This window comes from Tamandua tetradactyla, chromosome 13, assembly GCF_023851605.1.
Source record: "Tamandua tetradactyla isolate mTamTet1 chromosome 13, mTamTet1.pri, whole genome shotgun sequence".
NCBI lineage: Eukaryota > Metazoa > Chordata > Mammalia > Pilosa > Myrmecophagidae > Tamandua > Tamandua tetradactyla.
Window position 1 is genome coordinate 49,898,007 of NC_135339.1, and position 17,857 is coordinate 49,915,863.

The 17,857-nt window shown below is 38.3% G+C and overlaps 1 protein-coding gene across 1 annotated transcript in view; it reads right to left on the bottom strand.

The window, feature by feature from the left end:
• Positions 1-17,857, bottom strand: part of LOC143653964 (pantothenate kinase 1-like) — a 71,552-nt gene that overhangs the window by 3,386 nt on the left and 50,309 nt on the right. Inside the window, 4 exon segments of the mRNA XM_077125378.1 lie at positions 2,300-2,425; positions 8,544-8,667; positions 9,151-9,327; positions 14,058-14,311. Of these exon segments, the coding sequence (XP_076981493.1) occupies positions 2,300-2,425; positions 8,544-8,667; positions 9,151-9,327; positions 14,058-14,311 (681 nt within the window).

The following is a 17,857-nucleotide window of genomic DNA, read 5'->3' on the forward strand; positions in this document are numbered from 1 at the left end:
CTGCAAGTGAAATCACTGCCCTCCCCTCTACATGGGATATGACATCCATGGGTGAATGTCTCCCTGGAGGCATGGGAGATGACTCCCAGGAATGAGTCTGACCCTAGTGTCATGGGATCAACAATGCTATCCTGATAAAAAGGGGAAAAGAAGTGTAACAAATAAGGTAACAATGGCTGAGAGAGTTCAAATATAATTGAGAGGCTACTCTGGAGGTCACTCTTATGCAAGCTTCAGTTAGACATTGCTACCTATCATAACTTCCAAACCCCAATCAAAACCATTCCAGCCAGTCCTAAAGAATATCTAGGGCAATATATAAGATTCTACAAAGGTTCCATGCACTAAGGTAACTTCCCAGAAACCTACAATCTCCAGATGAGTCCCTGGACCAGATAAGTCCTGAAACCTAGAGGGCCCAGCCTCTCTAGAACATCAGCTAGTTCCATCTCCCTACATATTATTGACAGCCCCTTCCAACATGAAAAAGTTAGAATAGCCATAGCCCACGAAGCTCAAAGGTGATGGTGGAGTTATACAGAGAAGTTAGGGTTTAACAAATAAGTATGATTGCTGAATCATTAAACTGATATCTCTTTTAGTCTCCAGTGTCTTAGAGCAGCTAGAAGTAAAAACCTAAAATTGTGGAATTGTAACCCATATCAAACTCTGAAATCTGTTCCACAACTAATGTGGTGATGTGCTTTGAAATTTATTGCTTTTTTGTATTTACGTTATTTTTCACAAAAAAGAAAAAAAAGTCAATTGTGATGATAAAATAATATTTATTCCTTCTAGCCTCCAATGTTCTAGAGCAGCTAGAAGGAAAAATATGAGAAGATTGTATGGTAGCCCATGACAAACTCTGGGATCTGTCCTGTAACTACTTGTTGAAGAGTGCTTTGAAAACTACTGCTTTTTTCTTTCTTTGCTTTGTATATATGTTATATTATACAATAAAATTTTTTTTTTAGGAAAGGGAACTTCTCTGATTGAGGGAAAGGAGAGTGAGTGTTCTGGGAACCATTCTCTCAAAACAAAAGGAAAAAAAAAAAGCTGTCATTTCCTGGCTTATGCTTGCTTAAAAAAAAAATCAAGCAGACTCTCTTTAGTATTCATGTCTATCGTTGGGCCTTACCTATTTGGTATTTAGGTTCCTATTGTTTTATATGCTTTAATAAAACAAAATATTAGCATAGATTGCTCTAAACAGCTTATAAATGCTTTAATAAATTTTCAAATAAATAATTCAGTTTGGAGATGAGTAGCTATTCATTACAGTTGAAATTTATAACAAGAGTTCTTCAATGCTCTTTCTGCTACAATAAACCCAAGAGATTAGATAATCTTACATGATAAATACTGGTTCTCCATAGCACTGATTCTCAAGGGGGTGTCAGAGGAGGTGAAAAGAACCTCTGATTCATATGGTTGCAGAAACCTCATATAAAGGACTTTTCAAATGACCCAATATTCTCCATCTCCTCTATAAAAAGACTGGCAACTGGCCAGGCACACTGACCTCTCAAGCCTGGTGGCTCCTCTCAGTAGCCCAGACACTTCAGCCCCTACCAGTTGAGTTGTTTGCTTACCAAGAGTCAGCTAAGTTTTATCCTCAAAAAGAGTTTTGTTGTTAACATAATCATGTAATTTCATTCTAGATCATATAAACCATTAAGAAAATAAGTGCAAAAAGAATAGTTCTTTCTACGAAAATTCAAGTTAAATGCTTGAAAAATATTAGAAGGTAGTCCAAAACATGCTCTCTACTTAGGTATAGATGCCACAGCATAAAGGATGGCAGAGAAATCTAAAAGGATTCTGCAATCAAATTGCTTCCTAAGTATCTTTAATTTCTACATTCACTTTAAGAAACAAACTGGAAATCAAAGAAGGTCCATAATATTTGTCGCTGGCTAATAATTGACAACGGCAGAATTCCAATCAGCAGAATCCATGCTCAAAAATAGGCCTAGTTCTATATCACAAGACTGGTGAATGAATGCACATTTATACATTGTAAGTTGAAATAAAATGGTTAAAGTAGCGATATTTTAAAAATGATTATCCATTTTAACTGATTTTTAAAAATTTACCAACCAACAGTCCTGGTTGTTATCTAAAAAGGCAACCTACCATGTTATACATAGTTCTTCCTTCTCCTTCGTGGAAATGCGAAGTAAAAATGGCAAGATTTTCTATTTGACCAATCTTCAAACTAAGATGACCCACTCATATATTTGACAACCCAAAATACACTCCACATAGGACAAATTAAGCCCATGCAAGCTCAACCTACCTCGTGTTCCAAAAATAGAGCTTTTAGCTGTCCTTTGGACCAAAAATCCATTGCATATGCTAGCAGCTTCATAGAGACCATATTGATTCTGAGAAAATTTCCGACAAACACAACTCTGTCAATATTCTGGGGAAAAAATGAAAAGAAAGAAAAAGAGCCATGGTATAAAAATAGCATTTAGCAAAGACCCACGTTTCCATATAACACTGTATGCCTAGGACCTTGCACATTGACTTTTCTTTTCTAGTGGAAATTATTTCAGCACTTCTAAGATGAAGTCAAATTTCATAGTACATTCTACAAGAACAAGAGGGTGAGATTTTTGTTGGGTGTGGCAGAGACTGATATTTGGCCTGTTTAAAATATTATGTTAGGTGGTCTTAAGGCTGACTGAAATTCAACTCCTAACACCCATATATAAAATTGTAACAAGAGTTCTAAATTTGTTTGTTCATCCCTTCAATCCCCCAAACTTCTAACTATAAAATATTATGATACCTAACTTGTAAATATTATCATTAATAAGACTGGCCACAGTATCATTTTACTCATCTCATGAGTTTGCTCTGGGGCTACTCTGGGTCAAACACTGGGAATATAAAAATAAACAACACTCTGTCTCTGCCCTTAGGATTTATGGTAGAACATCTTGTTTGAGCAACCTATGGGTAAAACATGATAACAAAAACTAATTTATACTAGAGACTGCAAAAAGATCAGTGGTTGCCAGGAGTTCAGGAAGGAGAAAAGGGAAGAGTAAGTGGAACCCAGGACAAATTTAGGGTAGGGAAACTATTCTGTGTGATCCTGTAATGATGAATATATGTCATTATGCATTCTTCAAAATTCATAGAACTGTATCCACAAAGAGTGAACCTTAATGCAAACTATGGACTTCAGTTAACAATAAAACATATCAATATTGGTTCATCAATTGTAACAAATGTACCATACTAATGCAAGATGTTAATAATAGGGGCAACTGGTGGGGCAGAGGGGGGAGGTAATATGTGAACTGTATTTTCTGCACAATTTTTCTATTAACCTAAAACTTTTCTTTTAAAACATCTCTTAAAATTGCAGTATTAATTTATATTTGTCAAGTCATGGTCATGGATTTGCATTCTGAACTATCATGTGGACATTACTTCAAATTCCGTCAGCTTTGAGCTCTACCGCACTTGTTTTCCCCACTTCCCCAGATATTCCTTAAGCTTAAAACTGAGCTCAGCTATCAGTTGAAAGAGCCAGTTGCTATGGTCACTCATATCAAAGGGAAGGAGAGTCTTTGAAGCTGGCATTCTTTTCTGCTCAGTCTATCAAGAGTAATCAGGGTCTGGGAACATCACCTTTTAACTCTCAAGTTTTACCAATGCATGTTCATCAGCCTATTAGTCACTGTGAGAATTTTCTATGGGTGGAGGAGTGGGGAGTGGGGGGTGATTTTAGTAAGTTTCCACAAGAAAGAACTGTAGCCACAAACTGCCCAGAGTAAGAGGTAGCAAGCAACATTCAAAGAAAGAAACTCAAATTAAAGAGGCATTTAATTAAATGTAGAAGGTTTGACCTTTCCCCCAAAGCCAGGGAGCCTAACATAGGACTTGCTCAAGGCCCAAGTCTTGTGTAATCTTGGTAGAAAGTCAGAAGAAATGGGAGAAGTAGCATTAAAAGCTGATAACCATTCTTTACTTCAGATAAATTCCAGGTGGGTAAAAGATGTAAATTAAAAAATAAATAAAATAAAAAGATATTAGAATAAAAAAACATGGGAGATTAAAAAAAATAACATCGAGAATCCCAGAATGATTTGATCAGTGACTGGAAAAGTATTTGCAAGCCCCCTTCGGGGAATGGTGAGAGTGGGGAGAAATTCAACTTCCCCAAGTTGAATTCTTGATACTCTCACAAGCAGTGTGGACAACCAAAGCCATAGGCTGAGCCCCCAGGCTTGGGGTTTGTTCACATGAAACTTAACCCCACCAAGGATAGGTCAAGTCTACTTAAAATTTAGGCCTAAGAGTCACCCCCAAGAGAGCCTCTTTTGTTGCTCAGATGTGGCCTCTCTCTCCAGCCAACATGATGAGCAGTCTCACCACCCTCCCCCTCTTTGCGTGGGACATGACTCCCAGGGGTGTGGACCTTCCTGGCAACATGGGACAAAGATCCTGGAATGAGCTGAGACTCAGCATCAAAGGACTGAGAAAAACCCTAGAATGAGCTGAGAATTAACATCAAGAGACTGAGAGAACCTTCTCGACCAAAAGGGGGAAGAATAAAATGAGACAAAGTGTCAATGGCTGAGAGATTCCAAACAGTCGAGAGGTTATCCTGGAGGTTATTCTTACGCATTGCATTACGTAGATATCACCTTGTTGTTCAAGATGTAATGTAGAGGCTGGAGGGAATTGCCTGAAAATGTAGAGCTGTGTTCCAGTAGCCATGTTTCTTGATGATGATTGAACAATGATAAAGCTTTCACAATGAGACTCTGTGAATGTGAAAACCTTATGTCTGATGCTCCTTTTAGCTACTATATCAACAGAAGAGTAGAACATATGGAATAAAAATAAATAATAGGGGGAACAAATGTTAAAATAAATTCAGTTTGAAATGCTAGTGGCAAATGAAAGCGAGGGGTAAGGGGTATAGTATGTATAATCTTTTTTTTCTCTATTATTATTTTATTTCTTTTTCTGTTGTCTTTTTATTTCTTTTTCTAAATCGATGCAAATGTACTAAGAAATGATGAATATGCAACTAAATGATGATATTAAGAATTACTGATTGTATATGTAGAATGGAATGATATCTTAATGTTTTGTTTGTTAATTTTTTCTTTAATTAATAAAAAAAGTTAAAAAAATAACATCGAAGTAGAAATGGTATGACGCTCAGAATTCATTAAAGAAAACATTATTATATTTCAGATCTAAAGGGAAAGCAACAAACAGAAAATATTTGCAGTACATATCACATAAAATGGTTAAAAACCTAATTAGTAAAGAAATTCTACAAAATCAATAAGGAAAAAAAAGACCAATAATCCAATAGAAAACTAGATGGACAGTATTAATGGTTCACACATGGCCAAAGGGGGAAATAACAACAATTATGAAATATATGAAAAAATGCTCCAATTCACTTATAAGAAAATGTTAATTAAAATCAAAATAAGATGGCATTTTTTACCTATTAGATTGGAAAATGCGAAAAAGTTTGATACCACTGAATTCACTTAAAATAGTTAAAATGGCAAATTTTATGATACATATTTTTTACCAGAAAAAAAATTATACTAAAAAAAGTCTGATAACACTCTGTAAAGAAACTTGTACCCTTATAAATAAACATCAGATTTTTTCTTTGTATGCTGTATGGCGGGGTCACATTTCAAACTTTTTCCATGTAAGTATCCTGTTATTGCAGCACCATTTGTTGAATTTTTTGTTTGTTTTTGTTGGTTACTTTGTTTGGGAAGTGCATGGGCTGGGAATCAAGCCTGAGTCTCCCCCATGGCAGGTGAGAATTCTACCACTGAACTACCCTCACACCCCCACCCCCACCCCCCAGATTTTAAAATAATAGCAAAAGATTAAAAATACTGAAATATTTGCTCAAATAAAGAATAACAAATCTCTAGGAGAGGAGCTAAATGGCCATTAAAAATGAAGCAGTTCTAAATATATTGATATGAATAGTTTCAAGATATAGCATTAATACAAAAAAGAAAAAGGCAAGAGATGTATATTGAAGCATGCAGGGTAGATGAATATAATGTTTTCTAATGCTTTAGCAAAAAAGAGAGGAGGGGGAGAAAGGAGCAGAGGGAGGAGGGAGAAAACAAAGCATGCGTATCAAAGTCTTGATGATTGTTAAATTTAGGTTGATGAATATATGGAGATTCTTCATACTATTCCCTTTCCCTTATATAAGTTTAACAATTTTCATAGTAAAAAACTGATAAATGAACAAAGCATGATGGAGGAGAGTTATTATGTACAAGGTGATTTGTGTGGCATATGAATTATGCCTCAATTTTGCTGCTATTAACAAAAAAGAATAGTATGTAGAAATTGCTTCCTTTGGAAGGATATATATATATATATATATATATATATATACAAGATAGCATAAAACCAAATAACTAAAAACACTGGCTATCTCTTGTGAGGTTAACAGTGAGGGGCAGAGTTAGAAGTGGTGACACATTTGCCTGTACACCCATCTGGTGTCTTTTGAACTGTATATTTTGTGTCTGTATATTATGTATTTGAAACAAAATGAAATAAAAGAATTTAAAATTGATGAAGAAGCAATTCACAGCATTCTAGTCATCACAGTTCAAATATTTTAGAGTCAGTAAATGTTGTGTCTGTCTCTCAAGTGCTAAATCAAAGATTCTCAAATCAGTGACTCCAGAGAAGAAAGCACTGACTAAGGACCATGTCATCGCCTTCTCAGGGAACTATGAGGGGACTGTTCCTGGTGTGCTCACTGGAACTCCACGGAAATGACCCCACAGGAACTCCAGCCCACATCTCATGGGGTCTTTTCCCCAAGGCAATCATCAGTGAGTCTCCTTGTTTATTCAATTCCACCAATCATTTAAATAATTACTCAAACCACCATATAACATTCTGCACTTTCAAACAGCTACACTTCCATATTCTAACCACAGGTCATATTGAAATTGCCGTCAAAAATGAAAAAATAAAGTCAGTTGTCCTCCCTCTAAAGTGATTACAATATGGGCAGGCCACGGTGGCTCAGCAGGCAGAGTTCCTGCCTGCCATGCCAAAGACCTAGGTTCGATTCCTGATGCCTGCCCATGCAGGAAAAAAAAAGAAAGTGATTACAATACCTGTAAAAAGACCTGTTGGTTCACTGCAGCCAGAAGTGCAAGGCCAAAAACAGCTCTGCGGAAAGCAGGGGAAAGGGCATCTATTGCCCTTATAGGGTGGGGGATGTTACTATCTAAATGACCTCTGAGAGTCTGTAAGTACAGCCAACTACACATATAACAGGCTAGGTGCTTGTTTGGCCACTTGGAAAAACACTCTTTAAAGGTTAATGTAAAAAAATAAACTCTGTTGCAGTGAGTCCCATGACAAATGTGGACTTTGAAAAGCACATCTCTGAAATACATTCATCCCTGGCAAAAACATGCCTCCATCTGAATGTCAGCCTTGCGTTTAAACTCTATCTGAAATGGGGACTTTCAACTCTCAAAAAGTGATGACACTGATCCACTGGCCAGGAACACATTTTTCAATCCTTGGCTTTTGTAACCACAGGATAACACCCGCCTGCCACACAACCTCATACCTGCTTAACTAGTCCATTATTGGGAGCAGCCACAAAGGGATTTCTGAAGTACCCATTATGCTCTATTTCTTCCTATACAGAGGTGTGTGTGAAAATTCATCAAGTTGTACACTTAGGACTTGAGCCCTCTTCTCTATGTATGTTATATTTCTATTAAAAATTAAATTAAACAAAAGCTAACTCTACTGATACCACTGTGGTTCCTACTCTTCTATTACCTGTTCCAGGCTCCAACCCCTCTCTTTGTCTTCTTAAAATGCCTCAGGAAGAGAGGGGTTCTACTTTGCATGCCTTGTATTTCAGAAAAGAGTTCCATTTTTTTCCAAAGGAATTTTGCAATGTTTCAAAACATGTTAACAGACCAGCTCCACCCCTTCTTGTTCCAGAGGTGCTGGCTGGCCTCGGCTGCAGCAAGCTCTCAATGCTTTGATAGCCCTGTACAATGCTGCTTGAACTCCATGCCACAAGGCAACACTGTAAAGAAGCTGAAAGCAGAGAGAATATCGAAAATCCTAAATGGAACAAGGGGATTTTCCCGTAGTATTTCTGGTACTGAAATGGGCAACACTGGTAGGAATTGCATTTCACCTGCAATTATTTGCAAGGATACAGAGACCAACTACGTGCAAAGAGCCTCTCCTCACTTCATAGGCACGTGGCAATAATAAGGGGTAGAAAGGATATGGCGCGGGTTGTTAATTTGACCGTTTCCATAGTTGGATATTTTATTTATCATCCAGTGCCTACATAAAAATAAAGCACATTCCTCCCTCCTCCTGCCACCCCACATCCCACCCCTCATGCTCTACCTGCCAATGAAAGGCAGGTTTCCCAAGGATCTGTAGTTTCGTAAGGGTTAACAGTGACTGCACTGCCAAAGATGATGCATATGGATAGGTTCCCTGGGTTGGGGCCTTACCTCATTCAATGCACACATCCGAGCAATGGAACCAATGTTGTTGGTGATGGTGACCAAAGTGGCTCGGGCGAGGTCTTCCTTGCTGATGGATTCTCGCTTTTCTTTACTCATCATGTTGCCAAAGCTATGTTGGAAAATATGAGCGAGAGTGTTCAAGGCATCCATAGGCAGGACCATGCTTCCATCAAAGTACTGTGGAAAAGTTCTATGAATAATTCTGTTCAAACTCAAATGACCCGATTTGACAACCATGGTTATAAACAGAGAGGAATACAATATGAAAGGTTGGCTGCTCTTTTCTCAGTAGGGACAAAATAGCATGGCTATTGATGGGGAAAAAAAATGTCTCTAGAAATCTGGTCAAGAACTGAACAGAGGAAACTGTTGCAGTTTTTCAGAACCTTCTTTCAAAGTTGCCCTATTTTAAGCACAAGCTCCAAGAGTTAATCATCTCAGTGTTTCACAAAAGGCAGGAGATCAAGTCTGAGTTCCAACTCTATAGCTACTTGCTGGTAGTTGATGTTTTAAAACAGAACTGAATGAATGGCCAGGGCAGAGAGATTTCCTTGTGCTTAATCACTACTGCCCCTCGCTACTTAGGCTCTACCTTGATGCTACAGCAGATCCTTGAAGACCAAATCGTTCATAGTCTCCTCCATAAATGTCCTTCACCAGCTTATCAACATTGGTGCTGTCGCCTTTAGCTGCCATTTCCAGAGCTTCTTCAAAGGTCTCACAACCAGTCAGCAAGCAACATAGACCTAGGAATGTTCCACCTCCAAGACTGAAGGAACAATAAGGTTTATTTTTAAATTTTATTTTAAGATATGCCCATCCAAGTCCCCAGCCACATCAAGACCATTAATAAGGGTTAATAAAAACAAGAGAAGAAGAACAAAGGAGGGTTTGAATTAAAGCACTATGGTGCAAAGAGCTTTAGGGTGGAAAGAGGGCAGAAACTAAAAACAAATAAATACCAAGGAAAACTTGCCCCTAAGTTGAGGTCCAAACCCATGCCAGAGAAAGACTCTCACTGATTTCTGTTGTGAGAACTTCAACTAGCTGCTAACCTAAGTCCTTCACTCTTCCCATCTACAAATAGGGCCAATTTGTTGTCTCCTTTTTGGGTAGTCTGTGAACAGCAAATAACCAGAGATATGACTGCTATTAAAAACTACCTGCAAATAATAAAAACCACACACACACACTCAAAAAATAAAATAATAAAATAAAAAGCTACCTGCAGCTAAATACAAGTAATGAATAAAAGAAATTGTGTATACATGAAACATAGTTCACAACTTTGGGACCAACCCCTCTGACGACAAAACTGACCTAGGACTCTGCCAGGAATCTCCACTTCCAAAGCTGTATCTTTCACCTGACCTTGCTTCTCCAGAAGAAAAAACATCATTTAACCTCCTTGGGCATTTCTGGAAGAAAACCAGGGATCCGTCTGATAATAAGATTTTTTTCTAGTAGACTCTGAAAAAAGCTATTAATATTTTACTTACTACCTAAGATTCATAAGGTAATAACAAAGGTCATAAAATGGTTCTAATGATCGAAATTATATATTTTTAAAGCTTTCAAATATTTGGGGGAAATTTTCTTTAAGATAATTTTGAAACTAAAATTAGAAACTTATTATGGTGGTTGAGAATGAACTCAGTAAAGTTATCACTATCAAAGCTATTTGATAGAAAGAGAAGCAGATTTGGAATGAAGCTATCACCAATGAACTCCTGCCTGGCAAAGCAGCTTCTTCCTAAAGTTAGGGGCCTGGGTTTGTCTCTTTACTTATCATATAGCAGAGTATACACAGGAGAGCTGCTCCTGCCAGTTTGTTCTAAAGCCACAAAGAGCTGCTAGCTCTGGGAACCCTGTATTTGGGTATTGGTTTTTAATTTTAAGAAAAAATTCAAGGTGGTATAAAGGTTTTTTTAATTTTACATTTGAAAATAGAAAAATGTAGTAAACTACATTTACTGTTATAACTGTTAATGAGAAGGTACCAGATTGTAGACAAACACATGGCTGTTTAAGTCTCATCTAAACAAAGCTAACTGAAAGATTTCCCTAAATTGCAAATCCTATAAAAACACATACTTGGTTGAAATTATGGGCTATTATGGGAAAATTATGTAGCCAAACACCATCAATAGTAGCTACCCAAACTGTAAGATACAGGCCATGAGGTAACCCAGAGCTCTATGTACGTTATCGCCTTGACAACTCAGTCACAATAAATTTGGGCTTTCCTCTAAGAAAGTTTAACTTTATTTTCATTTAACATGGCATTTCATGCTACATTGTCAGTTTCAATAGAATTGCAAAGCTAGTGTGTTTTTCATTTGTATGCCATGGGAATTTGTTTTGTTTTCTGTGTGTATATTTTTAAAAAGTCTTTGCTCAAGTTTCTAGCTTCTAAATACCTTTCACCCACACTAACAACCTTTTTTGAACAGCAGGCATTCATATGAATTAAGGTGTTGAGCAACCTGTCCAAACATAGGCAACTGAAGACATCGGCTGACTTAGAAAGAAGGCAACTCATTGACTAATGTACTGGTACAAGTGAACAGGGCCAAGCACTTTGCATGACTGGAAAATGACAGGTGGTTCCAAACAAAGGAATGGAGCTGAATGGGGAAAAAGAGCATGCATTTGCACAGCCGGCACATTTCAGCTAGGAAGAAAGAAAAGTCTTCCAGCACTTTATTAATATCCTCAACCTGCTAGCCATTATTTAATCAAGTGGGTCCCTCACTCACAACCAGATACATCTGTTCATTTCAGCAGATGCATAGTAAGACCCTGAGTAAATCAGAGGCAAAAACATATTGCCGAAAACAGCTCTTGAATATTATTTTTCTAAAAGCAATCTTGTAGTGAGAGATTTTAGGGGGTATTAGAAGAAACCTTTAATTACTGAATGTGCATGCTTTTAATAAAGATCGTAAAATGGTGAAATGAGTTGTACTGTTACTTCCACTGAAGTTTCAAAATTCTCTACAATAGACTACACATTCTAGCAATATCAACTGTAAAGCCCTAGTCTTTCTTAACTTCTATAATAGAACTGGAATTTTATTACCAGAGGAAAAAACAAAAAGGTTGCTACCGAATCTGGGATGCAATAAAATGACAAGACTAAAATGAACCATTTAAAGCCACACATTTATACAAGAAAACTGCTATTCTGTAATGATGTGGTTTCCTAAAAATAAAAATATTTAATGGGGAAATAGGGTATAATACCATAACAAAAAACCTGGGGCTACAACTTTTGGTCTCACTATAGGAGTAGCAATAGAACTAACGCTATTTGCTTAATTAAATCAGCATTCCCAAAGTGTGTCCCACACACCAACATTCACGGCTGACCATAATAGTTTATGTCAGTGGCTTTCTAACTTGGATCAAAAGAGACCTTTGGCAGACAGGTTCTGGTTGGACATGTAGAATCTGGAGCCTCACAGAGGTCTCCCTCTCCCCCACGCCTATGGCACTCCTTGAAAGGGCTCTCTATTTACCTTCAGGCTCCCTGGAGCACATTTCCAAAACTAGTGGTTGAAGGGAGAGCCAATGCCCTTTTATAGGGAATCTTGTACACCCAAACATGATTTGGTGAGGAGGACAAAGCACTGGTCATTAATGAGCATTAATGAGCATTAACCAACAACTAGAAGCTATAGGCATTGGTAAATGTGTTATTAGAAGCCAAACACCACAATTAGCTCATAAACAGCTACTCAAGAACATGACCCAGTTCTCTGCAATATACAAGTTTGAAGAAAGTAAGTGTACCTGTGACGCAGTTCATGAATTTATGTGTCAATCAAGATTCAAAACTGTAAACTTCTCTAATTGTGGAAAATGTTTAGCTTGTTGTTACCTTAGGACTCACATTAGCAATTCAATTAATCCTTTATGGAGCAAGTCTATAGTTTCTCAAAAAGTGTACTTTCATATCACTCTTGAGTAAAGCCCACTCAGTTGAAACTACTCATTTGTCTCTGATACTCCTGAGTGTCCTAATGAGGCCATAAGGTCAGTTTTGATTCCTGTGTGAGCAAGAAAGCTTAGTTCCATATTCTTAGCAAGAAATGTACACCTGGTGGCAGTTAACTTACAAAAATTCTGTACTCTGGACACAAGTGGGGTTCAGTCAGAATGTGTGTGTATGTATATATTTATGCCAGCGTTTTTCAAGAGCAGCATTATTGACATTTGGGGCTAGATAATTCTTTGTTGTGGCAGGCTGTCCTGTGCATTCTAGGATGTTTAGCAGTATCCCTGGCCTATTGCCCACCAGATGTCACCAGTTGTGACAATCAAAAAATGTCTCCAGACAGCACCAAACGTTCCCTAGGGGACTAAATCTGTCCCTCTCCCCACCCAGTGAAGAACCACCGATTTAAGGAGATCCATCACAGTTATGGAAATATATTGTTTTCCCTCTAATGGGTGAGTAGTACTGAAAAATTTCAGCACTGGAAAAGAAAAAAAAACCAATCTAAGAAACAACCTCCTTCATGGCATAAATGACAATACTGAAGCCTGAGAAGTTACATTATGTCTTCCTCTATAAAAGACAATGGCTTCAGCAGCATGTCCCAAAGCACATTGCACATGGTACTAGTTCCTTAAGTTCTTCCTCCAAAAATGGGTTCTGTGGTCCAGTAAGTTGGAGAAATGCTTCTTACCAAGTCCTCCTCTGAGAAACTGACAAATCACATGCTCATTGGAAAAGTTTTGAAAAGATCAACAGTAAAGAAAACCTGTTTAATTTTATTTATGCTAGAATTTCCCAAGGATTCCTGCCCCCAGTCCCTTTTCCCAAGTTGAACCCCTATTAACAGGAAGCTGGAGTCCATTGGCCCCTAGGTTGGCACTGAGGTAGGTGTGTACTATAAACCAAAATGGTTCAACCATGGTCATGGGGCTAAGTTCCTCTCCATTGCACCCTGAAATCCCCTGTGAGGTGCTTTCAGTTGGAGCGCTTACCTGACAATAAAAAGCATTCTTGGTAAACTCAGTTTGGTTTTCTGTTGGAACGTCATATTCATGTCAACCAACTCATCCTTTTAGGGAGCACCTTTTATCACCCAGCACTGTGCCAGGCATCAAAGAGACTCTAAAAAGGCTTCTTCTGAAGCCCTCTCTGACCATCCCAATGATCTTTCATCTGGATTCTACTGTACTAATTGTCCCTGTCATTCATTTGGCATTTAATACGTATTGCCTTGTTGGCAAGCTTCTGATGTGTACAACCTTTTCTCAACCTGACCACAATTTCTAGCATGGGAAAGACTATGAGTTTTGCATCTTTATATAAAACAATCCTTTACTCTTTCAGTATATCATCCAATAAATCCTTTTTTGGCTGACTAAGAAGGACAAGGCCTTTCTTTAAAAAAATGTATTCAATGTAAATAATTCTTCTATAGGTCATCAAGGAAGAAGCCTGGATAAAGTACAAAAAAGATCTCCTAGTGGAAGCATGTTTACCTGGTCCCTGTAACTCTTTTATAGTTGTCCTTGGAGTACACTGCTAGAATGCTGACACCTGAGCCCATGTTAACCAGCAACATAGGGTATGGATTATCAAGGCAGTACGGCTTTTTTTGACACAATTCAGGGTTTGTGGGATTTTCAAAATAGTAACATTCCGGCTTGCCATTGAAGCCAACAGAATCGACGTAAAGCAGGCCCTGAATCAGACAGTCCAGTTCATCCAGTTTGTGAAGCTGCAGATCAGCAATCTGAAAGAGAAGAAAACCTTATGAGAGTGGCCAGTGACCTACCTCAAGGAAAGCCTGAGAGGCTTCAGCAGGACTTAAGATTGGGTCACTAACTTTAAAAGCATGGAGATACCCTTGAAACACCAAGTTGAGAAATCTTGCTGATAATCACTCACCCCACTGGAAAAACACCCTTATCAGATATTGTGCCCACCCTCAACATATGCTAAAAAACAGGAACTTGGCTGGCTGCTAGAAAAGCAATCATTGACCTGTGTAGTGGGGTGAATGGTGGCCTCCCCAAAGGATATGTCCATGTCCTATGTCCTGGAACCCCTGAATGTGAACTTATTTGGAAACAGTATCTTAGCAGATAAAATTAAAATTAGGCATCTTGAGATAAAGCGATTATCCTGGAGTATTTGAGGGGACCCTAAATCCTAGGATGAGTGTCCTTAGAAGACACTCACAGGGGAGATCTGATAGACACAGAGGTGGTCATGTGAAGACAGAGGCGGAGATTGGAGTGAGGCAACTACAGGTGAAGGCAGGGAGACAGACCCCAGAGGCAGAAGAGGCCAGGAACAGAGCCTAACCCTGGAGGCTCTGGAGGAAGCTGAGCCCTGACAACACCCTTGATGACAGACTTCTGGCCTGCAGGGTTGTGAGAGAATCAATTTCTGTTGCTTTAAGCCAAGTTTGTGGTAATTTGTGATGGTAGCCATAAGAAATTGACAAAGTATGCCTTCAAGAGGGAACTCTCCCTCCGGGTAAGAATACTTGGAAAGGAACAAGAATCCTACATGGTGAGCCTGGGAGCCTGAGGAGACTTTCCTTTGGATTCACCAATCCAATGTTCTCGCCAGGCTCTGAGGTCTTCAGGGCTGTGCTTCCCCCAGAACCTCCAGGGAAGGACACTCCTGCAGCTACCTTAGCTATTGCAAAAGAGCCAAGACTTTTTGGCCCTTTGTATGTGCCAAGTCCTGTGCTTTACAAGTGTTATTATCATGTAATCTTCACAGCAGCACTATGCAGTGGACATGATTATTATACCCTTTTACAGGTGAGAAAACTGAGGTTTGAGAAGTTAAGTAACTTGCCCCACAAACTTCATTTAAGTAAGAACCACTGGAACTAGAATTCAAAGCCAGGTCTGTGCCACTTTGTATCCTCAAAATTTTAATTTGTAATCCTCAAGAGTGTTATTACTTTTCATCCAGAGATCTGGGTTGACAAACATTTTCCAAAAAATCTAACTACCAACACAAAACTGAACTAATGAAGGAAAATAATTCATAAGGTCTAACCTAGATTTTAAAAAATAAAAAAAATCTCTTTAAGAAAGTGTACTCCATGCCAACCATTTTATATGTACCAACTCACTTCATTCTCACAAGATCCCCATAGGTAGGTATTACTCTCCATATTCGGTGGTAAGGCTCAGAGAGATTAAATAATTTTCCCAAAGTCACACAACTAACAAGAATTTGCCAAGGACTCACTGTTCTTTGTGGTTTTTTTTGCCATTTAAGTACTGCTTCTGGGGTCTGCAGACAACCTATATAAGTACCATGCTTAGATATACTGCCAAAAAGACATCATCTTTATTACGAATATTTACTATCCTCATCTTGTAATTGAGAAATGAAGATTTAAGGGATGATTCTGATTACTGAATCATATTCCTTTTTGCTTTCTGGAATGTTGGAGACATTCAGGGGAATCCCTGAAATCTCTAAACTATAATTCAGCTGCCCCTGATATTTGAAATGATTATAAAAAAGCCCTTATCTTCTGCCTTTGTAGCTGTAAGAGCTGTTACTTATTTATCTGGACATTTCTTGTAGGGAAAGGGCCCTTGTGCTACTGAAGAATTTGAAGTCAGCCATTAACTAGCTTCAGCCCTAGACATTTATAAATTGTATCAGCTAGACCATGCTAGTGGAAGATAACTTGTCTTCGTTTTGCTTTACACCTTGAGTACTGAAGTCATAGCTCTGCCTCCCCTTCTTTCAATTTATGTTCTCCTAATGAAATGATAATAACACTGTTTCCTTCTCTGCTTTGAACTCGTTATCCAAAAATGACCTTATCTCCCCTTGCTAAAATCCTTAAAAACCTTGAACCCTCTAAACTCAGAGAGACAGATTTTGGGCTGCTAGGCCATCTGCTCTCCTACTATGTGCCTAGTAATAAACTCTTTCTCTCAGAAACCCCGGGGTCTCAGGAATTGGTTATTGAGCGCTTCAGGCAAAAGGATCCATGGCCTTTGTCTGGTAACAATCTGAATATTCCACTCCACAAAATCTACCGAATCTAAACCTATAGAGTAGAATTAGTCACAACATTTATCTATCAGCCAGGAGGAGGAATTATTCTTAACACATGGAAATAAACATTCTCAATAACTCTTAGTGATAAAGGAAATCTATCACATATGTTCTAAATATCTTGTATTTCACTGAGTGGACCTTGCGGATGAAGTCCATGTAATTAATTATACACATCTCATGGGGTAATATTATAGGTACAAAAGGTACAAAATGATGCAAAGACCTAAATGAGATTCTGGTGTGACACAGCTGTGTAAATGTTATCTTCTCTGTCCTCCCTGATTCCTCAGCCATTGCACTAACAGTCTTGGTCACATACTGGCTTGTTTTCTGGCACATCAGGTGCCCCTCAGCACCACACTCAAAGGGAGTGTGTCCATAACAAATGCTTAACAATCATTTGTTAAATGGGACAGGGAAGAATCATCATCTCCTAGATCACCCTGAAGTAAAAAGTAGCAATTTCATCAGCCAGCCTTGGGATTATAGGTGAACTGGCTTAAAAATTAATTAAAGGTCAATCAACAATATTGACAGTCATGCCCAGAGCTAACATCATGAGCAAGGACAGAGACAGTCTGTCCAGGTGGACATCCTGAAACCACGCTAGAGAAAAAGAAAAATCTGTCCAGGCAAATACACTAAGTACATAGAGAACTTTGACCTGAAAGGAAACAAAGTTATCTCAACTTTCCCCTCAAAATCATTTTCAAATAAAGTGCTAGCAGCAAACAAACATCTCCTCTACACATTTTACTGAGGGGTGTATATTTCTGAAGCTTGAAGTAACCCATCCACAGACTGGCAAACAGCTATTTGTCACAGTGAGACCACCAGAGACTACCATCAAGCCCTCAAAAGTCTTCATCATCCAGGAAAATAACAGGTTCCCAAGTATAAACTGAATAGCTACTCAGATTTTCAAACAAAGCCATCTGAAATTTGAACAAGTTGGGAATTAATCCTCTCATTAGATTTCACCAATTCAACTGGATTATCATTTCGGAAAGTCTAAAAGAGAATGTTAAGATACCAGCTACTACCGAATGAAACTGAAAGGGAGGAGGGCTAGGGGCACATATGAAACCAGAAGGAAAGAAAGATAATAAAGACTGAGATGGTATAATCTAGGAATGCCTGGAGTATATACTGATAGTGACAAAATGTACAAATTTAAAAATGTTTTTGCGTGAGGAAGACAAAGGAATGTCAATACTGTAGGGTGTTGAAAATA